Genomic DNA, 26,385 nt, shown 5'->3' on the forward strand with positions numbered 1-26,385 from the left:
GGAGCCAAGATAAGAAGTTTTCAATGCATCTCTCATGCCTCCTGCAATCATTCCTTGAACCTAACATACATAAAGTACACTTTCGCATCCATCAGTAAGAACAAAAAACCCTGAGGCATTGCTAGGCATAAAGAATATTCAGAAATTTAAATTCAAGTTGTTAACAAGGTGAAGCTAAAAGCTGGATTTAAAGTTGATGTTTAAATCCAACAGGCAATTTTTATGTAGAGAAGTAAAGAGAACCAATAGAAGTCACTGAAGCATACCAGGTACTGATATCTTGAAAAATCTTTTTTTTAAGATTAGAGATACTGGTCAGATCTTGATCTTATCCTAGTTCTCTGGAATTTCTTATCAGGAGAAATCAATTAAGAAAATTAGGATGGTAGACAAGCTAGAAATTCATCTTACTGAAGATCCTATAAACTTTATTGTTCAAAATATGTACAGTGAAATATTCCCTGAAACTAATTCTGTACTAGCCTTAACTTCTCAGATACACTTCTTAATGAAGCACTGGTGCAAAAAACCAAAGAGCTGAGAATCACATGGAGCAAGGTAGCAAGGACCACATTTAACAGAAACTGTAGCTGTATTCCAAACCTATCTGCTATTGCTATCCCATCCAGCTCACCTCCATCTCACTTTGTTTCTCAGAGGGTGATACATGCATTTCGGCTTCTAATACAGACTGGTCCTCGTTTTCAACAATTATTTCCTCATCCTTCTCAACAGTATCCACCTTAGGCACTTCTACTAAGTCTTCAGAGCTTTCAGATGTGTGGGAAAGAAGTTCTGACCTGTAGGTATTAAGATATTTCTTTTAGATTAATACATGATTTAGGGAAATTCTTTCATGACCAATTATGTAGTACGTGCTTGCCATAGGAAATACAAATCTAGAAAACTAAATGCATCTAAAAATGGCTAACTCCTCACTAGGAAAAAAAATTTTTTCCTCACTAGGAAAAAAATTATAACTAGGAAAACTACTCTGGCAATTATAAAATTATATCTGTCTCACTTCCATGTTATGGAAAGAAATCTGAAATTTCTCTAAGTTTGTTATTTTAAATTTAGAAAGTAGTGATGTATTACATATTTGAAAGCTACAAAGGGTTAAGAAAAGCAGCAACTTCTTTTTCCCCTCATCCCTACTGTAGAAACAGTTTCAAATAATGGAATTATGAAAACAACTGTATTCATATAATCACTGAAAATACAGATATTACAAAGATCATGACTGGAAAGTAACTCAAGGCAATAAACACATCATGAGTGAATAAGTTACCATCAGCTAGAGGTTACATTAGCAAATATCTAAAGATGAAGTGCTGGTGCACTGCCACTACTGCAGGATAGTAACAGAAACTCAAATATTCAGTTCTCATTTTCAAGATGATAAAGTTTAGATGAACTGAAACTACTACATACAAGCAAAGAAAAAAAGTGCACGTAATAGATGCACAGGAGTCTACTTTATGATCTCATAGTAAAGGCAGTACTGGAGGGTTTTATCCTACATGCCAGTCTGGAGATGAAAGTAGGACTCAAGAGGAAAGTGCACAACAGAAGACCCTGATTCATTTGTTGGTGTGCATGGAAAGTACCAAGCTCATATGCTGTTCTGATGTCTTCATTTTAGTGTTCCTCTTAGCTCTGCTTAAAAATACCATGTAACACATCTTGTGTAACAGCAACACCTCATTGTCTAAATTTTGCAAGGCCCAAAATTTGACATTCAAATTAGGTTAGCTTAGTAACCAATCATATCAGGGTAGTCCTCTTACATACGAACTAGCCAATTATTAGAAGTAACAGCATTTCTTAAGCTGTGGCAGATCAAGTGTGCTGCTTGACCTGTTTGAACCAGCTTAGGGCAGTGCACTCACAGGGCAGCATAGCAATACAATATCTGTAATTTCACAGAGCAATTTAAACAAAAATTAGGCACTGCCTAGTGGAAGGCCTCAGCTGCACAAAGAAAATCCTCATGAAAAATTCTGTTTAAAGAAGCCTCATGTCACAAGCTTGAGTGATTTCCTAGAAGATAATCAAGTTATCTTCAGTTTGTCTAAAGAGGTTTTAGGGGTTGAAGTGGATTTCTTTGGAAGAGAATGAGAGGAAGACATACACATGGCGCAGGGTGGGGTGGGCACAGTGTGTCTATGAGGGAGGAAGGGGCTACTTATTTACAAAAAATAGATATTCTGAATGGAAAACCAGTACAAATTATTACTCCAAGCACTGTTCTGTAAGAACTGTTATGGCACAAAAGTTACACTACTCTTCACATCCACATCTGATGATTGTTACACAGGTTAACATCATTTAAACTGGAAAAGGTTTTGGGTTCTTTTCAGGATGTTAGATCAGATGTGATGGTTTAAAATATTGTCTGAGTAAAGGGCTTTCCTTTGAAGACATGGCCCCTATAACAGTTGTTATTAGCTGACAAGCAGTAACCAGCCCGCCAGCTGAACAGTCAGACCATATTTTACTGCAATAAAGAAATAACAAGACTGTAACAAGAAGTGGGGAAGGGATACTTCCTCAAAGACCACACAGAGTATTATGGATATAAGTCCAGATATATTACCTCAAGAAACTGTGCTGCAAATACAAATATTTTTACTATTGTACAGGTTCAGTTACAACAGGACACTCTCAGCCTTCACTCTTTTCCTATTATTTCTACTATCTACTGAGCTTTCACAGGTACTATATTTTGGTGCAATCACTCTTTAAATGATGTCTCACTTTTCTCTCTTCCCATCTTGCATTAGACTTTACTTTTAGTAATCTTAAAATCAAGCAAGTAAAGTAGGGAGAAAGGAGAAGAAATACCAGTTGCACATCTTGTGACACCAATGTAGTTCATGTCTGCCTAAGCAACAAAATAAGAAATCAGTAAAAATGGGCTCCTGGTACCTGCTTTTGGGCAGTTGAAGAGCATTTTCCTCATCTTGTTGGGAAGTTTCAAGTCCAGGTTCCTGTCTATTTTTATTTTGCCTCTGACGTTTTAAATGACTGCTTCGTGTCCAGATGGAAGCATGAGTTGTATTAGGGTCTTAGAAGAATAACACAAAAAAAAATTCAAGTGAACAAATTCAGTCTAAGATCTACATATGACCTCCCCACCCAAAATAGTTCATGAAAGAAATTGAGTGCCACTAAAACAGCATTTTGTTGTGGTACTTTTTATCTGAATAGTATCTTTATCAAGACTCATAATTTTATCTGAATTCCTCTAAAAGGTATAGGAGTTGAATTTCAGCACCTTGGAGGGAAGCATGTTTTTATATCCATTTTACAGATGAATGAAGTAAAATGGAAAGCTGTAAAATAGCCTGCAAAACTATCCATCTAGAGTAACTGCAATACTGATAATCAAAGTTTTTACCTTCAGATGTGCTTGCATGAACATCTGTTGATTCTTTACCTTTTTGAGAGTCAGCCTGTGGAAGAAAAACAAAGCTAATGTTATTCTAAAATTTTCTGAATTTATTAAAGTACCTTCATCATCCTACCTATGGTTGCACCTTTCTAAAGCACTCATAGTAATGATCCTATAAAACAGCAACTAAAATAATTCTTAATTTATAGCTAAGTCTTCTGTCTCACCTCAGCAAATTTTATCTTTTTTAAAAGTTATCTTTATGTCATGGATGACTAGTTTTTCTGTGTTTTACTTCTGGCCTCAATGTAGAAGATAAGACTTCAAAGTGACCTGTCAACAATACTACCAAGATTTTTTTCTAACAGTTCTACTTATTATAAGCGTCCACACAATTCAATTATAGGAGCCTCTTTCTGTTTGTTTCCCCTTTCTGTATAAACCCAAGGGACTACACTGCAGTGGTTGGCAAAATTTATTTGCAAAGTCTTATTTTTATACTTTTATGCTATTCTATAGTTTTATTTTTATCATGACACCCAACAGAATATGGCAACCCATGTAGAAAATAAGAAAAGCCAGAACTTGGTGATTCATCAGTAATGCAGCTTACATGCACAGTCAGCACAGGAGGCTGCTTAGCTCCCTCTCCCTAGAGCATTTTTTGTCTCCTGTTTCTCCACACCATCCCTTAAATATCTCAATTTTTTCCTGCAAGTTAGCTGAGGATTCAGCACTTGATACAGTAAAGTGAGTACAAGCTGGACATATTAAAATAAAATTATGTACATTGTTTTTTCTTAGCTGCTAGTAATAAGGTGGAACAGCAATTACCAGCATCCTGGTCCACTTTTCTAGTCTCACTTCCAATACTGTGGAAGAAGGCTGGCAAAAAGTGGCCATGTCTATGTTCTGCTATTTGAAGTAGTGTCCTAGATTGCAAAGCAATGCGTATTCTATTTGCCATCAGAGGTGTGGTGTGGCAGTTATCTTCTGTTAAGTGGGCAGTTTATCTCTTCCACAAACCAATCTTCCCTCTGGGGAGACAGCTGCTGTTAATGGTCCATTGAGTGTCACTGCACAACTGATAAAATTACAGCATACCATTGTGAGATGTTCCACCCAGAGGGAGGAGCCAAGCATTCCTGCCTGGATATAATCTGAGATTCTGGGACACTAGAACAGCCTTTCCATTGGATTCCCAGAGGAACAGCTGCCTCTTCCACAGGACCTTCAGAGGGAGACTACACCCTTCTCTAGGATCACTGCTCCAACAGAACCACATCGGTCACTCCAGGAGGACTGCAGCTACAATTCCAATTGGACTGCTACCAACACGGTGTCAGGTCGAATTCTGACTCTGTCAGTGTTGTTTTGTATTACTGCATTGTTTATTTTATTTTTTATTTTCTTCCCCAGTAAAGAATCATTATTCCTGCTCCCATATCTTTGCCTGAGAGCCCCTTAATTTCAAATTTATAACAATTCAGAGGGAGGGGGTTTACAGTTTCCAGTTTGGGGGAGGCTCCTGCCTTCCTTAGCAGACACCTGTCTTTTCAAACCAAGACAAGTAGTTTCAAGTGAGTACTAAATACATAAGAATTTGTAAACTAACACCAAATTATTCTAGAATCAAAATGCACAAAATGGGGAGCACTAATGGAAAGGTGAAAATTAAAGTTGGGAGATGGTTTTTTCATGGTTTGGGGGAAGGTGGGGTATTTTACTTTCTTAGGTGGTCCAATAATTTTCAAACCATTACAGAACTGCTTATAGATACTGCAGATGCCAATTTTAGAGCTGCCCACAGTTTTACCAAGCTATGAGGAGTTGGAGCACTTTGGTATCTACTGTCTTTTCCTTTGCAAAAGGGCAAGAGGCAGGGCATGACTTCTTAACTCACAGCAATAAAAATCAAAAGAACTACTGTCACTCTTCTATTTTCTCCAGGTATATCCATATAGCTGTATAACCAAATCGTGCAACTTTTTAGATAATTTTGCTGATATGATCATAACTGGAATCTATCTAAAACAGATATGAGGCTAGAGACATTGTTACAAATGAAAGACAACTAAGAGTTTTGCTTCCAGTCATTGAGAGATTAAAAATTTCACTATTTTCCCTGTTAATTTTGCTTTGGGAAATACTAATTTTCTCAATTGGGAAAACTTGACTTAAATTCCAAATCTAAAGTTTAAACGTTAATATCTGAGAGTATTGATTCAGCCATTATTTCCCATTTTTAATTAAAGCACTGACTTCTATGAAAGCCTGTCAGTAACACAGACATTTCTTAAAGCATGCAAATCCATGCTCACAGTATTTAGAGCTATGAATGACTGTCAAGTAGATTCTGTGTGGCTTCAGAATACAAATGAAATAAAGGAAGAGCTTCATAATTTTTAATGACCCAAACCTATTCATAAGCACATGTCCATGAGCAGCTGTAATCTTGTTGCTGTATCAAATACATACAAAGAAAGCTGCGGTCTTTTTGTACAGACAATGCAACTGTTCATGCAAACTTAACATCAGCCACTGTACTGAACTGTGACATGGATAGATACCTCTAAAAACTCTCTAAACAGTTTAATCTCAGAGATAGTTGAAATACTCTCCTTTATATAATCTGCTGGTAAAAGGCTTAAATTGCAGACCCTGACAGCTGCGGCACAGACTCTACATGCATGGGGAAAACCCACCTGTGCACAAAAAAAACAACAAAAAAGCCAAAACCGAGAACCAAACCAAACCAAAACAAAAAACAAACAAAACAAAAAACAAACAAAACAAAACCAAAACAAAAAAACACCAACCCATCTTAGACATTAGCATTACATCACTGGGAAGCATTACATCCACACAGAAAGTAACAAGTAAGCAAAAGTAAGCAAAAATAATTTCTCATAACTGTTTTTCCGGTAACAATACACTCAAAAAACAGAGGTAACAGACTGTGTACCTACACTTAGCTGTGTTTCTACCTCAGTCCTTGGTCCACCTGCTTCAGATACTGCAGACTGACAAAAATTGTCCTCTGCTTGCAAACTCTTATTTTCCTTCTTTGAGGTCTCTGCTGTGAAGATTTAAAAGAGTAAACAGCACAAGAGAAAATTAGTACCTTTATAGAACAACTGTTTGTCCTGCTTTCAGAACATTGTACATGGATAGAGTTACTTTGCTATCATGGGATAGAGTTACTTTTCTTCCTAATAGCTTATACAGTGCTCTGTCTTGAATTTAGAGTAAGACAACACATTGATGTTTTAGTTGTGCTAAATAAGGGTTACTCTAATTCAAGGACTTTTCACTGTCTTATGCTGAGTGAGCAGTTGCACAAGAAGCTGGGAACAAGACACAGCCAGGACAACCGACCAAAGAAATATTCCATATCACATTGTTAATCCCAGTACATAAACTGGGAGGTGTTAATCACTGCAACTGCATTGTGTATCAGTTCTCTCTCGCGCGTTTCATTTTTCTGGTTTTGTTGTCTCCCTTCTCATTATGATTATTGTTATATTATGCTTCTGTTTAATTTTATTTCAATTATTAAACTGTTCTTGTTTCAATACAGTGGTTTTGCATTTTTTTCAGATTCTCCTCCCCACCCCACTAAGTGGGGAACAAGCAGATATGTGGCACTTAGTTGCTTGTCAAGTGTGAAGGAAAGGCCTTCAAGGAAGACATTCCATGTCAGCCAGGCAAGTGGACTACCATGGACAAAGAGGTGTCTAGTACCTGAGGGAGCCAGCTGTGCTAGAGATGATTTGTTATGAGCCAAAGAATGTGCAGTCACACACAGATTTAGACAAAGGCCAATGCACATAACCCACATGGTAGATATTTGTATATGTAGCACACCATCATCTCAACTCATTGGCATTAATGACCTAGAGAGATGAAGGAATATCTGCAGTGGATTAAGTGGTTTCCTAATTCTGGGAATACAAAGAAAATCTCTCGTCCTAGCTATGGTCTTGCCTCTCAGTTATGAAAAAAGGTATGAAAAACAGGTCCAGGAGTTACAGCAACAAAAAGAAGACAGGTTCTACTCCCCACCTGTACAGACAAGTATCTCAGCTATTAAGAGAGCATTCTTTTGCTCAAAAATGAGGATAAAGGGTACACACCATGGTTTTTAAAATCCTGTGGGACCACAGAAAGGAAATGAAAAAATTATATGGAAAATCCACCTCCACCCTAGAGGCATGGACTGTAAGGAAAAACAGTCACAAATGCGGATTCTTCCAGGAAAATTGCTGCTCCAGTCTCTAGCATGCAACTTCCCAGACAGAATGGAATGGCTAATCTTACCCTGATTCTATGGTAAAGAATTCTAATCCTTGTTCACAAGAAGTGGGTGGAGAATTCTATGTCCAGTACTAGAGGGCCCTTTCTCCTTTCAATGGGAGATGATGATCAGTTAAGTTCACAGGAATGTGAGGATTCAGTAGCCTAGAATGTCAAACCCACAAGAGTATAATGGTCTAATAGACATTAGTGCACAGTGTGCCATAATGCCATCCTGCTATAAACAGCAATATCCTAATGTAGTTCTGAAGTGACAGGGAGGTCCCAAGAGCTGACTATAATGGAGGCTGAAACTAGCCTGACTGGGAATGACTGGCAAAAGCATGTCACTGTGACTGGCCCAGAGACTCTGTGCACCTTTGGCACAGACCATTTCAGAAGAGGACATTTCAGGGACCCAAAAGGGTAGCATTGGGCTTTCACTACAGCTGCCTTGTAGACAGAGGAAATTAAGCATCTGTCTGCCTGGCTTTTTCTCTCAGAGGACCCTTTTGGTGTGGGGCTCTTGAAGAATAACAGGTGCCAGTCTAACTACCACAACGGTGCACCAGCAGAAATACTGCACCAACTAGATTGTCCAGGAATCTTGAAAGTGATCAAGGACTGGCCTGAAAAGATTTTGGAATATCACTAGAGGAGGTGACCCATACTGAAGAGGACTCACTGTGTAATAAATTACCAGAAAATTGAAGAAATATGCCTTATTTACTGATTGTTCTGCCACATTGTAGGAAAGGATCAGAGATCGAGTCTCCTACAACAAAATGCTGAAGGAGAAAGTGAATCAAGTGAGTTTGCAGAGGTGAAGGCCATCCAGCTGGCTTTAGACATTGCTGAATGAGAAAAATGACCAACATTTTAGTTCTATACTGACTTGTGTAGTGACAAATGCCCTGTGGGGTGGTTGCAGTGATGGAAGCAGAGTAACTGCAGCAAAAAGGTAAAGCCATCTGAGCTGCCACATTGTGACAAGATAATTCTGTCTAGGTGGAGAACCTGGTTGTGAAAATAATACCTCATGTAGAGACTGATGCACCCAAGAAATGGGCCACAGAAGAACATCAGAACAACCAGAAAGTGCATCAGGCTGCTAAGATTGAAGCGACTCAGGTGGATCAGAATTGTAAATACAAGGGAAAATTATTTCTAGCTTGGTGCACCTATGACACCTCAGATAATCAAGGATAAGATGCAAATTATAGGTGGACACATGATCCAGGAGTGGACTCGACCATGGACACAATTGCACAAATTTTTCATGAATGTGAAACATGCAATTAAAGAAGCCAAGTGGTTAAAACCTCTCTAGTATGGAGAATGACAACTGAAATAGAAATATGGGGAGACTGGGCAGATAGACTATATCACACTCCCTCAAAATTCCAGGCAAAAATGTCATGTCCTTATAATGGTGGAAGCAACACCTAGAGAGGAGAAAACATAGCCTGAACCCCATGCCACCACCAGGATCAGTGAGCCTTAAGAAGGAAACCTTAAGAAGATGACAGAATTCCAGAATGAGATAGTGCAACTAATTTTCTAAACAACATCATAGACAACTGGGCCACAGACCATGGCACTGAGTGGGAATATCACATTCTCTGTCATGTACCACCCTCCAGAAAAATTAAATGATACAACAATCCATTTATCCTGGAGCAGTGGGTGGCAGGACCTTCAAACATTGGGATACACATTTAGCAGAAGCCACCTGTTAAGTAAACCCTAGGGAATCTGACAGTCAGTCTGACACAGCACAGTCCAAACTTCTACACATTGTAGAAAGAGATAAAAGTGGTGTGTTGAGGGAAACAGTCTGGGTTATTCCTGCTTCAGGAAAAGGCAAAACAATTTGTGGAACTGAGTTTGCTCAAGCACTTGGCTCCACTTAGCAGGTAATACAGGAAATGGGGAATTCCATTGCATTCCTTACAGGGATTTGGTTTTGGGTGTGAGTAGCCAATAAATTAAATTGCATTATGTTTAATTGCCATATAACACTTTATACTGTCTCTTTCATGGTTATATGCCTATCACTCAACTGGGTACCTCACAGCACCTGTTTTCACCATTCTGAATTTGAGGATCAGAACCTGATTCCCATTCAATTGCCATATCAAGGGTATTACAGTAAAAATCACCCAGACCAATGAAGAATTAACTTTGCAAAGGCAAACAAGTGCAGTGGTGACAGAAGCAGAACTGGCTCCAGCCTGCAACAATCCAACTTGATGCAAAATCTTTTCTGCTCTGCAAGACTGTTACAACAGATAGAACTCAAAGTCATGGACTAAAGGAATTCATTTTAGAGGGATGGCCCATAGACAATGATACACATGTGGGATGCGTGTGTATATATCAGAAGACAGGAAAGGTAACAGTGTCAGAGTAACTGGTAACTGCAAAGAACAGAACCTGGGTATGACATAAAAGATACAGAAAATAAGGAGTGGATATCATCCCACTTTCAGAAGGGATAGAATTATTACTGTTCCTAGTAGCTGACACAGTGCTGCATTGTGAATTCAGTATGAGAATAATGATGCCACACTGTTTTCATTGCTGCTGAGTGGTGTTTACCCTTTCTGAAGGACTTTTTGCTTTCCCATGCTTTGCCAGTGAGCAGGTGCACAAGAAGATGGGAGGAACCATAGCTAGAACAGCTGACCTGAAGTGGCCACAGGGATATTCCACACCACAGAACATCATGTTCAGTACATAAACTGGGGACACTTGGCTAGAAAGGGCTGCTTGGCAATTGCCTCAGCATCTGTCAGCAGGTAGTGAGCAACTGCACTGTGCAATACTTCTCTCTCTTCAGTTTTATTTATCTGCTTTCGTCTCCCTTTTCATTATTATATTTTATCTTATTTAAATTATTAAACTGTTCTTATCTCAACCCAGAAGTTTTATTTTTTTTTTTCCAGACTCTCCTTCCCATCCTGCTGGGGGAGGAGAGGGTGAACAAGCATCTGCATGGTACTTAGTTGCCAGCTGGGGTTAAAATACGACACCATTCCAAATATGATCTCAAAGGTCTCAGGACAAATAGAAATCTTTCTGCTAGTTTCTACACAGAGTTCACAGAAGTCACTCTTGTACAGTATTTGTTCAACTTTTACATTGTGTCAGAAAACAACAAAACAAAGCATCCATACCTGCAATTTCGAGATTTTCATTTTGCACTATAGACATAATAGACTTTCTCTGGAACCAATCTCCTCCTCCCTCCACTTGCCACAAAAGGTTTTTATCCCCAGGGTACTTCTCAAGGTATTGCTTACAAGCTGAGCAAACATAAGAAAAAACACTATATTATAGATACCATATACTCAGCTATATCTCAGATTTAAAGTTTATCTGAAATAAAATTATTTTGCCCTCTACCATCATCCACAAACAACAATAGAAAGAACTGCTAAACAAAATAGTCAAGTCTGAAATAAACTTTGCTTTACCCTACACACCTTTCCTAATTAACCCTTTCTGAATATAAGTTTAAATACTTTCCATTATTATCTTAATCTGCAAACAAAGATTAATGGGATTTTCTTCTTTTCCTAGTACCCACTTGAGATTTTTGCAACCTCACTAGTTACTGTTCCTGCCAACTAAAAAACCAAACTCAGGACAGAAGGGTTCTTAAGCAGAGGATGTAATCAAGTGCTTTTTGTCCCCTCACACTCTCTAGGCATCTGTGACAAGCACTCTCTAGGAGTGTTAATATGTTACCATTGAATGGTTAATCACTGTTCATTTCCAAAACATTTTCTGCACTGCTGTCCTTCCATCTTTTTTCTATTTATACCTGTATCAAACATACAAGGGAAGAGGCATGCATGCTTTGACACTATTCTTTGGTCTTCGCTAGAAAAAGCTACCATTTTTCACCAGGTTCAATACTGATACACAATTTCAGAGCACAAGATCTCCACTGTGTTGCTTCTTGACTACAAAAATGAATTAGTCATTAAATTCTGCTCAAGTAATTTTTCTCATTGAAGCCTAACAATTAGGTCTTATCAGATCCAGTGACAGACTGTGGTGCTTCAAAAAGCAGAAAATTTCTACTGGTTAAGGAGGCCAGACAAAAATGTTCATAGAAGGAATACTGGCAAATGGCCTAAGAAGGAGCGTGCCTTGAGAAACAGGGCAAAAGAAATGTGCTTCTTGTCTGAACACAGTCCCAAGAACATAGTTTCCATGTAATTTCCTGCATGACATAGCTCTCTTAGGTTGCTAATGGAAGAACCATATGTGTTTTCCTTGTGTTTTAGAACTGTCCCTTCTGATACGCAAGTGAAAGCAGAGCCTAGTATGTCCTCTTCACCAGAAGTTCAGAGAATGCATGAATTAAACAACCTTGTGAGGTTTAGGTGTGAGCAAGAAAAAGGTGAAACAAGGCAGATAGACATTAGATCCCACAGAGAAACACCTCTGCCCATGCCACAGGCTTGGTGGGGGAAATGGGACAGTGGTAAACTTCACAGCAGCAGAAAGCCAACAGAGTTCAAATAATCTACTTTTACATAGAGGATAAAAAATTGAATCAGGAACTACATCTTAGACGAATCAGGATTTTTAGCCTCCACCAAAGTGCAGAAAATTTAATGAAGAACCTGAGGATAAGTCCACAGATATGGAGGTTGAATGACAATACTCATTTGGACATGAAAAGAAATCACAAAGAAGATCAGAAGAAAAAATTAGACAGCTTGCCTGTATACATGAAAGATGACAGTGGATATCGTAGGCCAAGAGACTCTTCAGTAAAGGAATCCACAAAGTCTTCCAACATGATTAGCCCAGAGTCTTTCCCACGATGTTTCTTTCTAACGAACATTGTGTCTAGCACTGGCAACTTATACTTCTGATGAGGAAGAGAGATACAAACACTTCCTGAAATAATCAGAGGGAAAAAATATCCATCAGTATGGATGACATAACTGCATGCTGACTGACATGCTGCAGCATGGATTTAAGCATATTTAAATAAAGACTTTTATAAGTTATAAAAATTCCAAACTATATAATAGTAAGTAAAAGTAAGTAAATTTATAAAAAAAATTATAATTTCATTAAAAATATGTAATTTCTAATAGTCATTTATTAGCTTTTTTGAGCAAGCTTCATAAGGTACTCATAAGATACATCAATAGAATAATGTAACAGCAAAAGTCTGTAGCACCAGAAAAGAATAGACGTGACAGAGAGGAAAGGCTCACTTTGAAATCTCACTATACGGTTCTATATGAAAACTAGCAAAAATGGAGCTGAAAGATGGAGGAGGGAATAGGAGAAAACAAAATTATTTAATTACACTTTTATGCTGATTACATGACTTCTCAGGATAAATTTGAAAAGTAGTTCAGTTCTTGCTTAAAGACTGAAACAGTGATTCCAATTTTTCAAATGAAGACACAAAATAATGCTAGGACATTTTACACTGAAATTCTCCCTTAAACAATATTTATCTCCTTTAAACAATATTTATTAAACAATAATTATCCCAAATTAAACAAACATGGAACAGATGGCAGCAACACTAGCTTCTTCAGTATCAAAGGATTCCAGGGGTAGCTATAAACTCAGCAGTGAGAAAAGGATGGCATTATAATGGCATTAAAACAGTCCATTGATAGCCAATCTGTTTTCAGGCCCTTCAGTGAACCTGTGAACAATGGCAAAGAGTTGCCTTCTTCTCTAACAAGGCCAATGAGAAACAAAGTTGTCTATGCAATGCTTTAGATAGTCTTTGCAACCTTGTATTTTTTAGGGCCCATGAACATAATTATTTCATGGGCCATGAAAATAATCAGAGGGCTGGAGCACTGTTCACATGAGGAAAGCTGGGGCTGTTCAGCCTGGAGAAGAGAAGACTCTGGGGTGACCTAATTGTGGCCTTTCAGCACCTGAAAGGAGCCTACAAGAGAGCTGGAGAGGGGCTTTTTGAAAGGCCATGTATGATACGATAAGGGGCAGTAGCCTTAAGCCACAGGAGGGTAGATTTAGATTGGATATTAAGAAGAAATGTTTTACTGTGAGGGTGCTGAGGCTCTGGGACAGGTTGCTCAAAGAAGGTGCGAATGCCCCATCCCTGAAAGGGGATGTTCAAACTGTGCTTAAACTGTAAAGTTGTGAATGCCCCACCCCATGTTCACACCAGTCTGGATGGAGTCCTGGTCTAGTGGAAGGTGTCTCTGCCCATGGCAGGGGGGGTTGAAACTAGATGGTCTTTAATAGTGCATTCCCACCAAAATCATTCTATGATTCTATTATTATTTTCATGTTTCAAGCAAGGGAAACTTGAGCAGAGAGGTTACATTACTTGGGTACCCTTTGGGATGCTTGAAGAGCTCCACCACTCCTCAAAACGTCTGTTTACAGAGTGGTCTTTTCCACATAGGCTATTCGTTTGGAGAGTATAACACACACTCAAACATGGGTGAAATTTTGAAAATTTTTTGAAAGAAAAGCTTTCCATTTTTGCTAACTCAAGCCTTCCATTTTGCTAACTCAAGTCCAGTCTAAGTGTAAATAATCATGCTAGAGAAGAAAAAAATGCTGTCAGGTATATCAAGTTTCTTATTTTTAAATAGAATTTGTAATTATGAAGAGCTTATATTGCTAAAGCATGTAATTATTTCAGCTAGAGATTTTAACAGCCATCTGATCTCTTATGACTGCAGGAAAACACCAATTCAATTAGGCCTGCAAGGCTTATAAAGCCTACTAATACAATATTCTTCAAACAAACTATCTCCTCCCCTTTACTTCCCAAATCCCACAATCCTCAAATATTCTACCTGTAGGTTTAACAGAATAGAACCCAATAGCCTCTCCTTTTTTCCACATGATCTTAGCATAATGGTTGCTACCATGACAGAGAAATGGGATCTCATTTCTTTCCATTTCTTGTGTTCGATAGATAATTCGATTTAGAACATAGAGAACAACTCTTTCTCCAACAGACTTCACCTAAAGGAACACAGAAAAACATTTCAGTAGATTGGTCAGTTTAGTTAATACCCATACATGAGAGACCTTATTTAACACAGCTGCAGACAGATTTCAAGGGAAGGCTGTAAATGCTAAAGCAGGGTGACTCTCTGAGGTTTTTTATAAGGCAAGAAGATGCTCAGAAGTTGCAATACGTTAAATACAAATCACAACCACAGAGGATATTTCATGTCTTCAATATCACTCCCAATCCAATGTGTAAAATCTGGGAGAAGGGCAGTGGAGTGAGAATATTATGATCTAACTCAAACCTATACTTGTCCTTAAACATTCACCAAACACAACAGCAGAACATCAGCCTCAGAATTCCCAGGCTAGCAGGTAACTGAAGTCCTACAAAGGAGAAATGATGAGCCTCAGTGTGGAAGGACTTGGCACACTCAATCACTCCTGATAGAGTGGCAGGCAACAGGACATGATGCAGTGAAAAAACTTGTTACAACAGTTTCTGTGGCATGAAATAAGGAATTAAATATCCTTTTATCTATCCTACAGGGTTCCTTTTATATATGAAATATGAGTTCACCACTGTTCTACTTATTGTGAAGGAAGGAGGAACCATGATCTGTTCCAATGCTTAGTCTCAGCTACCTCCCTTGTAAAAGACTCAGCTTTCTTGATTTTCCTACCATTAAGAATTATGTGGAAAGCCAGGCTACATGCCAAACTCTCAAGAGAAAATTTTAAAAATCACAAAAATCAAAGACAAATGCCCAGATTCCATGAGCAGATAAAAATTACACTCCTGGAAAAACACAGATTTCCAGTTTTAGAAATCTCGATGCTACACAGGGTTAAATAATGGTAAAGGTCAATGATGGGCAATAAAGCAGATACCAGGCAACTTACTTTTCCAAACTTCATGTATTGCCACTGCAAGCCACCAGCTCCAACTTGCTTCTGTCAACACATTCCTGACAGTATTTTTGGTTTACTAATCTCCTGATAAGATCAATAGGTACTTCTATGGTACAATGCACTATTCTACCAAGATGTTTCAACACAACCAGATCACAATATTCTAAAGAATAAAGAAAATAAATGGTAACACAGCTAGCACCTAAGCTGTCTACATATGAAGCTGCTCTACAAAGGTCATGCTTGCTCAAGACTATTTCACACTGAAGTTCCTTTCCCCATTGTACCTATTCTTCTATTCCCTTGCAACAGCCCTCTCATTTCCAAATTAAATTAAAACATGTAATATCTTGCACACTATCTATTTGCCATTATCTTGGAGTATAGGATTAATTACTAGGTGAATGTTGGAGCGCTTTACCTGATGAAGCCCCTGTCTAGCAGGGACAGATGTTCTCACAATGTCATCAATTGACCACCACTGGTCAGCAAGATACAGGGCTACAGCTTGAAAGAAACAAGGGAAATACAAAGTTAGTGATTCTTACCATTCCAAAAGAATCATATTTCATTAAAGTTGCTAAATACCCTGGAATAACAATGTAGTAATCACATTAGGCATCTTCTAGAAGGCACTATATTAATGTAGCTCCTACTACCCTAGCACAACCAATGGGGCACGGTACACCCCACCCATGTAAATGCTCCCTAGTCCAAAACCTTTTTTGATTACTGAGACTAATAAACACTAGAGGGGTTTGGTTTGGTTGGGGTTTTTTTTTTGTGATGTTGTATACAGGAACCATTTTTCAAACATAAGCACTACCCTTCAACACTGTGCTCTAACATCTCTTTCCACTAAAAACTGCTTGTCAAGGTAAGTCTCACTTATACATGTATTTTACTATTGGGTAGCTAATAGATATTAGTATTGAAACTGTGCAAGTTTTAGGGAGTTAGATGAATGTAAAAGGCTGATAGCCATTTGAGCAGCAGTCAGGAAGAGTATGATATATAGGCATTTGTGGCATACTAGGCAATCATATACATGGCATTAAATGGAAGAAGGAAATGTGGAGAGCTGGAAGAGGAGGAAGAAGGGAGGAAGAATGGGAGGAGAAAATCACAAAAACCATAATCTCAGCCAGAGCTATGCTAGGACTTCAAGCTAAAGACACATTTACACACAATTCTGATCAATCACTATTAATAAAGAGCATTTAAATTCATGTGCAAATTGATGGATTCTAAGAATGTTCAATAAATACCTTTTGGAGAGGTGAAGCATACATAAAGAGATCAAGAGATACATGTTGTACTATGGTCCAGACAAGCACCAAATTATTTTGCTACATATATTTTGAATTCAACAGGTCCAGTTCTGATCTGATTAGTGTGTGAAGTTCTAGCACTTGTGTATATAAATATACAACAAAAAATAATAGTATGTGAACAAAAAGACAGGGAACAACAAATGTACAATGGAAAAGTTATGGGCTACAGTAGCATGAAATGAGCAAGGGCCTGGTTACACACATTTTCCACAAAAATAAAAAAGGCAACACAGAGATAAACTTCAAATGAAACCTGTGAGTGAGTCCCATGGTGCAAACAGTGCAAGAACTTTGTTTGTTTGCTCTTCACCATAAAGAGGAACAAAGCCCACAGATGTCAAGGTAATAGGAACCTGCAAGAAGAATGTACAATAATACAGTAGACTTTTGCTAAAACAACAGTAATAAAATACAGAGAGTTTATCAAGGTAAAAAAGAAGAATAATAAAAATCAAGTCCTTAACAGCTAGGTGTAAAAGACAAGCCTTTCTTAAGTCCTTTCTTTAGACACATCTTCTACAAAGACAAACTGCATCTAAAGAGCTCTGACTCTCAAGCTGTGGCAGATTTAGCTACAGTAATTTGCACAGCTCTTTTCTGCTGACAGTTTGCATTTGTGTGCACAACTGAAGTAAGGTGTGCAAGGAGCCAGCATTATGTTCCATTCAACAGTCCCAACTGTGCAAGCTGTCAAAGCCAACAGAAGAATGAGGCAGTCAGTCAGGCACTGAAACAAGCTGGCACAGCAAAACTGTGTTTGTTAACAAGTTCTAATGTGCTACAGTGGGAAGGCAAATTCAAAAGGGTTTTGTTCCCTGAAGTTATACACATGTTAGAAATTCTGAAGTTGCCTACTTGATATTCCTCCTCAGAAAAGAATATGAGAAGGGTCAAAAAATCTTCTTTTAAGGAATCAAGTAACTCTGTGGAAATGCATTTTGATATTTAAATTCACATGCTTCTATTATTAAATTAATGTATACAAAACTTGACAGACATGAATGGTGTGGTAGATAGACTTGCTTAACAATTTTAAGAAGATTATGACATACCATTGTCACAAATGAGGACATTAATACAAGCAATCATTTAGGCATACAGCACTTGTATAAATATAGAAAAGTAGTCAAGATTCTGATTCTGCCAAGGAATCTGTGGCACTGACCTTTAGATCCCACAGAAAATCCTCTCAGTTCACTTACTTTTCATTAAAACTATACACACTGCTGGTTTTATTGGTACTATTTCTAATAAAAGCATTTGTCTGGACAGAACCAACACTGACCAACTCATCACAAGGGATAAGTGCTTAAAACATAAGTGTTTAAAAGTGTCACAGCTATTCACTACTAGAGATTAGTAACAGCACAGGATATTTCAGATAAAGAAAAAAGAACCACCTTTTGAAATTAGTGAAGTTATTAATCAAAACTTGAACCCAAACATAAAGAACACTGAAGGACTGAGATACAAAAAAGAGCCAGTTAGCTTAAGTAAATCATGAACCCCTTAGTGATGACAGGTTTTTGAGAGTGCATGAGGTTGGGTTTTTTTAGGTTTTTTAAAATTGCTCATTATATACAGATCCATTGCCTAGCAGCAGCAGACAATAACTGAAACCCAGATTTAAACCCAGTTACAGAGTGAAAAAAATTTGAATTTGGAAAATATGAAAGCTTTGATAAAATAATTCTGAAATTCAATAGGACTGGATATCCTAAATTTTAGATCTATTAAGAACACCAGTACTACAGTATTTGCTGGTTTTTACCTTGCGGTGGTCTGGCAGAGAAAAGAATTCAGGAGAGTTTGGATTCCCCCACCGAAGGTCAAAGAGGTAGTCCTCTGCTGAGTTCTCCAAGTCCTCATGACTGTAATTGTTCAATATATCCACAGGGAATGACATGCTCTTGAGAAATAAAGCAACATTATTAATGTGGGTGCTTTGAGAGATACAATGTAGATGTAAATAAGACTGTTGAACACCCACACTGCTGTTGAACACCCACACTCTGCTGTTGACTCTATATCCATGACAGAAAAGAGAAATGTTCCAGCATTTACAATTAATTAGGAAGGTGACCAGTAAGACCCAGTCTGTAAAATAATCAAATCTGTGCTCATAAGCAGAAAAGAATGAGATTAGCCTATCCCCCTAGACCTCATTTGTGGCAGACTTCCAACATACAAGCCTCATGTTTGTTGCACAAGTACATGCTGCTTCGAGGTGGCAGACTTGGTTCTATCTCCCTCCCAGATGATGTTTATGATGTCACCAGTCACGTTATAACTAGGTGGTAAAAAAAAGTAAACCACCCAGATGACAACAAGATGGAGTTAATTTGAGACTTTGCATTTAAATCCATCTCTGAAGAAACCAAAACATTGTTCAGGGTTTTTCCACATCAACTGGCCAGTTAGTGTTCTTAACAGATGGTTGTTTCCAAAAGCATTTCAGCTGTGAACAGAAACTTACACAAGCTCATTAAAAACAAGAGCCCACAACAGACTAAAGAGACACTTAAAGGAGGTGACGAGACAAGACTACAACACTGAAGCCAAACCTTAGTGGCAATAACTCCTTAAAAGCTCTTAGATTCAGATTTTCCTTGTCAAAACAGTGTGAAATTAAAATGAGCAAGAGCTCCTGGAATCCACAGTGTGGTCTTCAGGTAAGGTTCTTCCAGCTCTATATACAGAAAGATATTCCACAGCTGCTTTAAAGATATGACTCAATCTCAGAAGCATGAACAAACACAAAAACAAGTTCATGAGAACCTACTCCAGTGTTCTGGAGGAACACAGGGATATTACTCTGTCTTTCTCAGTTCCCATGAACCCACCACACAAGTTTCTGAACACAAAAGTTTTCATACAAGTTTTATGATTCCTAGTCTTCACTATGGAGGCTTATTTTTCGATTTTATTTTAAACCTTAATGTGCAATGATTTTTTTTTCCTCTTTACCTTCAGTCCCCCTATTTAATCCATCATTCATTATTCTACTGACACAGGTGAATCAAGGGTGAAAAAACATCTTATTCTGACTCAATCTCTAGAAATTAAGTGTACATTTTGAAGGCTTTTAAACAGCAATAATATGCTACTACTAAGTTGATTGGAGAGAAGAGGCTGCTCCTTCTACAGAAGAGATTTTTGTCCCCTGTTAAAATGGAACTTGGACATGACTTCATCGGCATCTACAACGGCTGCCCTTAACACTGTTGCTGATGAAAACACTAATGTTCTCCATGAATGCTATTGTTCAGATATACACATGCATTCCTCAGAGCCATTTCCTTTCAAATTCAGGTAACTCCTTCTCCTCAACTGTTATTTGCATTTTCTCCCGCCTTGCTCTCCAGTCTCTCACATTCCTTCTATTATTGCCCACTGACCCTATCAGATACTTTGCTGCATCTTGTAATTCTCCACCTGTTTCTTCCCATGTTTTCAGGGCTACCCTTGCCCCCTTGCCGTTGCTAACAATCAACTCGTTTGGCTCCTCCTGTTTGCAAGCAGACTGATTTCCAGAGCCAAAGGTGAGGGGTGCATGCCTTTGAGTGCAGCAGCAATGCACAGCAGATGAAGGAGCTGCTGTCAGGGGCTGCTGTGAAATTCACCCACCACCAGCCTCCATTTCTCTGGCAGATATGGCTTGCCTGCGGATATGACAGTTCTCAAACACACCAGCAATACTGCACAGACTATGCCGATAAGCATGTTGCAAGACAAAACAAGGAGGAGCATAAGATCACACGAGACTACTTCTACAAGAGGATGAGGTTTTGCCACCATATTAACTGCAACAGACAAGGTAAATTCAGCTGTGAAGGAATACAGCTATATGAAAAACACAAAATATTATTTTCTGTATGCTGGCAGAAAAGGTAACCCCCCTCTATTACTAAACAAATACCTAAGTGCTTAGATAACTTTGCTATTAACAAAGAAATTGAGCTGAGGTTCCATTACTGCATGGCAAACAGACAAACAAGCCAGAAGCTACAACTTTAAGCCTCTAGGTAATAATTCCTGACATTTTTTTGGAATAAAACAATGAAGGACCAAAGCAGAAAACATGCAATAAGAAATTCAATAGATTATCTGAGTTCCAACCACTACACCACTACAAAAATAAAAGCAGCAACCATATCTTTGCTTAAAAACAAAAAAGGCTAATTACTGCATTCATTAAACTACCCTCAAAATCACTCAGAGACCTCTTTTCTGTTTGCTATTTGGGCTACCTAATTTCTCATGGCATACTTAGATTTTATTTACTCTCAACTCCCAGCAGTCACTTTTGACTTTCCCTTTACAGCATTTACAGAGAACATTTATGTTATGCAAAAGAAAGCAATACAGAGAAATTTTCAAGACTAAACTGAGGAAAACCTAGTCAGCATCCCTTCTAAATAAACATTAATCTTTTTTACCACACAGCAGGTTAGATATGTAAAGTCACAAACTCTCATACACTTGCTTGATGTGTTTTGTCTCTGTGCAGAAGAGGTCAGAAATAGTTCACATTTAAGTTCACTACATCCCTGAAGAAATCAGTAACTGTTCACAAAGCTATCAAGTTATAATAAAAGCATTAAACAAGTGATGAAAGAAGAATGGTCCATGGCAATCTACAGCAGAGCATAAGGAATTAGATCACAATACAAAATGCAAGCATCTCAAATTTGAAATGCAAAATAACCTACCAAAGACAAATGAAATGCTTTCCAACAGCAATGAATTAATATTAGTCCCTCATTAAAACACAGTTGGTTTGACAGTATGTATGTTGAACAAAGTAAAAATACAGATGGCTCCATATCTAGCCAGTCTCAAGTAAAACAGGAGAGAGAAAAAGGACTGGAGAAAACCACTTTTCAGTTTTTTTTGACTACAGCATTAACACATTTTTGTTGCAGAGGCAGCAGGAACAGCACAGGTCTCTACCATGCAGTTCCTCATGCCCCTTGTTGCTCTAAACCTCCATGCACTGCACAACTGTAAAACTGTCAGGTCAGATCTTTGTCACACATAGCACGACCATGCTCTGCTCATGGGGTAACCTTCCAATTGGTTAGCACACAGTCAGGCTGACTGAGCACATGCAGTGTAGCCCTAAGCAACCAAATTCATCATGAGTACATAATATGCTTTTATGTACATTTGTACATAAAAGCATATTAGAAGAATGTGTTTGGAGGGGAAGGAAGAAAATTAATTTTATTTTTTAAATGAGACAACTTGAGCATTTCATTTTTCAAGTGAAAGAAAATAAATCTTACACTCTTCAAAAATGTAACATTGAACAAAATAATATTAATGATTTTGTATCATAAATTCACATGAAAAATATTTGCTTTAATGTGGAATCATATGACTTTCACCCTTGTCAGCATTATGCAAGCTATTACACGAGGAATGGCACGTCCTTTTTTAGGAACAGCTGCAGCACCAGAGGGTAACAGATCAATTCATGGAATGCCAACAAAAACCACATTTAACAGGATGAGTGAACACATTCCTGTGCAACACAGGCACTTTATTCACAAACTCTTTATTACTATTAGTACTATGGTAAAGAAAAGCCATGGAATAAGTGAGCAACATTGGAAATAAGTTTAATTATAAATTATATCTACAACTCCTATTTCATCTCAGAGTGCCTGAGAGGTGCACAGTACACACAGCTTCCAGCTTACATGTGGATTTGAGCAGGAATCAAGAGATCTATTCATCTCCTTGCAGTTCCTCAATAATGAATGACACAAAATTGCAGAAGGATAATAACCCAAAAGCTATGTTATTTCTTACAGTATGTCAGAGGGCTTAAATACAGCTTAAAACTGGGTTTGGGTGCCTTTAACTCAGGGGAAATGGAGTTAGGCTAACAGATTAGGATTTAGAAAAATTTCCAGCTGTAGCAGACTTAATGTTATGTGACACAGACATGTTATGTGATCTGCCTGAACTCCTCTACAAAACACAAATAATCATTACCTCAGAGGGACCAGCGTGAGAAATACTTTACCGAGATCATGAGATACTTGAACATTGTATCAAAACTTGACAAGTACAAATACATAGTTACTTACACTGCACAGCTTACCTGAACAACTTATTCTCCTTGAAAAAATAAAATAATAATTAAAAAAAAATATAAAAAAATCATCCAAGACCTTTTCAAGATAAGATAATAATTGGGACAAATAATCATGCAGGTGAACAATCTTCAGGTTTAAATTTGTTTTTAATAATAAATAATTAAAATTTAAGTAGTTGTTTGGGGCTTTTTTAAATAGTGATTTGCAGTTTGGAGAACAGGTGCCAGGGTGCTCAAGCCATAACCTGCAAAATTTCCTGCTAAACCAGGAAAACCAACTTAGACCCAGCCTGCAGGATACAAATACAAGTCCAGTCCTGTGATGAAGCACCGGCTCACTCACACAAAAAGTAACCTGCAGTAATGTCTGACCCACGCTTTGATTGATTTCAATGAGTGCAGAAGCATCGGATGACCAAATCCCTCAATGACTGCCATGCATTTCGAATGAATCATCACACACCTTAAACCAAGTTCTGCTTTAAAAATATAATCCATGATCCTACCACAACCTCCCAGCCTAGCTGTGAGCTACACCTGGGCTCACATCATGGGAAGAGACATAAAAACCAAACTAAACAGATATATATGCCCACACATACACCAGTTCCAGACAAAGCCAAGACAGGACTGCAGAAGTCCCAGGCAAGGCTCCAGGCCCAGACTGACGATGCACCAAAGCCGCAACAACCTTGATCAGAGCAGCAGGAGCATCATTTCCATTTTGCTTTGTTTGTTTCCTACCTTGCAGCATCCAGTTGCTGGTCTGGTGAAAGCTGTGAAACTACATAAAGGTTGTAAGAAAATCTAAGATTTTTTAAAAGTAGTCTTTTCAGTCTTCTGGCTTCAACTACAAAACAAAACCATCACATCTGCTACTAGAGTTGTTAAGCTTATCAGTTATTCTATTAACAGATAAATTACATAAATGTTTCTTTGCTTTTACTACCAGCTGTTATATACACACACCATTTTAATGTTGTTTCTTCTTTGTTCAACAACAAATACTTTAAACTGAGATAAGTTGTTTTAAAGTAATTTTTTTTTATTTCTATAAATAGAGTCTCTGAAATACTTATGTTTAAAAGTTCATAATTTTCTATTATAAAAATAAGTAAATTTTAAACCTGTGCTAAGATAATTAGTCATTTAAGTATGTCTAAGAGAGTACGTAGTTGGTTTATCATGAGCCAACATAATTGAAATACATAGAGAAAACCTGTCTCATAATTACCTATTTAGACCACTATTGTAACACAGATTTTGAGTTTTATAAACATTCCCATTTCTTAAAACTCTATTAATTTTAATCTGTAATGTTATGTACATTGGCTGTAGGAAAAGGAACACATTTTAGGGAAGAGGTGTTAAAATTTTAAACAACAGAATTTTTATTAGGATTTCTTGAAAACTGCACCAGCTTGAAGCAGCAACAATAATACACTGATCTGCCACATTGAATAGACAACTCAAGTCTTTCTCACTCAAATAACTACTTATTTAGAGGTAGGTTTTCTTGGGGTTTAAATCACAAATTTGGGGGTTGGACAACAAGTCTTCAAACCATGATCCACACATTAGCACTAAGGCATATTTCCCTGCAGTATAGCTTTTTTTCACATTTTTTGAGAATATAAGCTAATAAATACAAGTTCTTGACAGTTCAGATAGTTTTGCACTGGTTTCTTTTTTTTTTTTCTTTAAAGACAAAATAAGATTTTTTTGGTTTTTTGTTTGGTTTATAGTAACATAAACCCCAAACAGTATCTATTCATACCCAGCAAAATCACATATTGAAAGTTCTTAAGGAAACACACGGCAGTGTCTAGAAATTGCTGTCAACATCAACCAGGATCTCTGGATTAATATGCCAGCCACATTACCCATAATCTCCCTGAAGCAGCTTATGCAACTCTGGTTTTCTATCAGACACACAAATCAAAGCTGTTGATCTGAACACAAATAAACAAACAAAAAGAGCAAATCCTTTCCATTCATCAATTAGCCACACAATGTAACTTACATGTGTAGCACAGAATTATGAAATCTACATACAGGACTCAATTCCCCAGCAAGAATTATTGTCAGAAGTTCTAAGTGCTGGGCTTGAGCACTTTCTTGTCAGATGAAACATGAACAAGGACAGAAAGAGGAAGAGTCCTCCACATTAAAAACAAAAAAACCCAACAACAACAAAAACAAAACAAAAACAAAAACCAAAAAACCAAAAAACAAACAAAAAAACCCAAAAAACAAACAAACAAAAAACCCCAAAAAAACCCAAAAAAACCCCACAAAACAAACCAAAAACAAAGTAACAAAAAATCTTGCGTCTGATTTCTTTAATTAAAGGAGACAGGGTAGTATCACAAGAAGACATGCAACTTCTCTCTCAAACCCACCTTAGGCAGGTAAGGTTCTTAGTCATATGCCAAATTAGCCACCTGTGTAACACCACTGGCATTTTACTCAGGTGATTTAAATTAGATAATATATTAGATCGCTTATTTAATCAACAACTAAGTATACAAGCTACTTAGGTATACAAATTACTGACCTGTTATTTACATTTTTCTACAGTCTCACATTTTAATGAGATTGTCTGGTTTTTTGAAGAACACTTCCTTTAGTAGGGAGTTTTAGAAACTAATGTGCACAAATGTTTCCTACAATGAAAATGTGCCAGACATATGCTAAATTAAAATTCTGTGTTTGAGACTGATCAAAATAAACACAATTAATAAATTTGGAAAACTAGTTTTTCTTAAAGAAACCTCTCATGCCTCCCCTCTCCAATTCAACGTGACTATATCCATACATAAAATTAAAACCATTCTAATCATTGAAAATAATTAACATGTATAATTAACAAGACAGAAAGATACAGCCAGGTGGGATTATTACTTCATTAATCTGCCTCTCTCTGACATATATCTGATATTTCCACTGCTCAGCACTCACTCTTCTTTCTAATTTCCCACTTTCCTTTACCTTTTCTTCACTACATGACAAACCTGTTTAGGGGCTAGGAAAAAAACACCAAACTCCACAGATACCCCTAATGACCCACCTTTCCTCTCTGGTCACTACTATTTCTCCCTTCCATGCCGTAGCAGTTTGAAGCTGTTGGTGTGCAGTTCTCCAGCTCCACCCTCAGTACTCTCCAGTTTTGCTTCTGCAGTTTAGGCCTTACACCATCTGCTCCTAAAGACCTTGATGACCTTCTTATAGCACTCATCACTTAGAGCCCCCACAGCCTCTCTCCACAGGTGGTTGATGGGCCACCTGGAACATACACAGCCACACTACTCTTACTCCTGCTCATGTGCTATAATTTCCATAGGTTTACCTCC

The 26,385-nt window shown here is 37.7% G+C and overlaps 1 protein-coding gene across 4 annotated transcripts in view; it reads right to left on the reverse strand.

Annotated features, from left to right (window-relative positions):
* The window catches only part of FAM169A (family with sequence similarity 169 member A), a 39,040-nt gene that overhangs the window by 5,376 nt on the left and 7,279 nt on the right, over positions 1–26,385 (reverse strand). For 2 of the 4 annotated variants that reach the window (XM_071425193.1, XM_071425196.1), the window contains exons 2-11: positions 18,698–18,835; positions 17,180–17,279; positions 16,014–16,099; positions 14,521–14,692; positions 12,434–12,613; positions 10,873–11,001; positions 6,367–6,476; positions 3,404–3,458; positions 2,932–3,070; positions 635–800 (exon numbers count right to left, since the gene is read on the reverse strand). In XM_071425193.1, the coding sequence (XP_071281294.1) occupies positions 635–800; positions 2,932–3,070; positions 3,404–3,458; positions 6,367–6,476; positions 10,873–11,001; positions 12,434–12,613; positions 14,521–14,692; positions 16,014–16,099; positions 17,180–17,279; positions 18,698–18,835 (1,275 nt within the window). The remainder of the gene's footprint in view (positions 1–634; positions 801–2,931; positions 3,071–3,403; positions 3,459–6,366; positions 6,477–10,872; positions 11,002–12,433; positions 12,614–14,520; positions 14,693–16,013; positions 16,100–17,179; positions 17,280–18,697; positions 18,836–26,385) is intronic. The other 2 variants (XM_071425195.1, XM_071425197.1) reach the window with 2 other exon arrangements.

The sequence above is a fragment of the Agelaius tricolor genome, unplaced genomic scaffold (assembly GCF_023055355.1).
Source record: "Agelaius tricolor isolate 1412-34295 unplaced genomic scaffold, bAgeTri1.0.p SCAF_4, whole genome shotgun sequence".
Lineage (NCBI taxonomy): Eukaryota > Metazoa > Chordata > Aves > Passeriformes > Icteridae > Agelaius > Agelaius tricolor.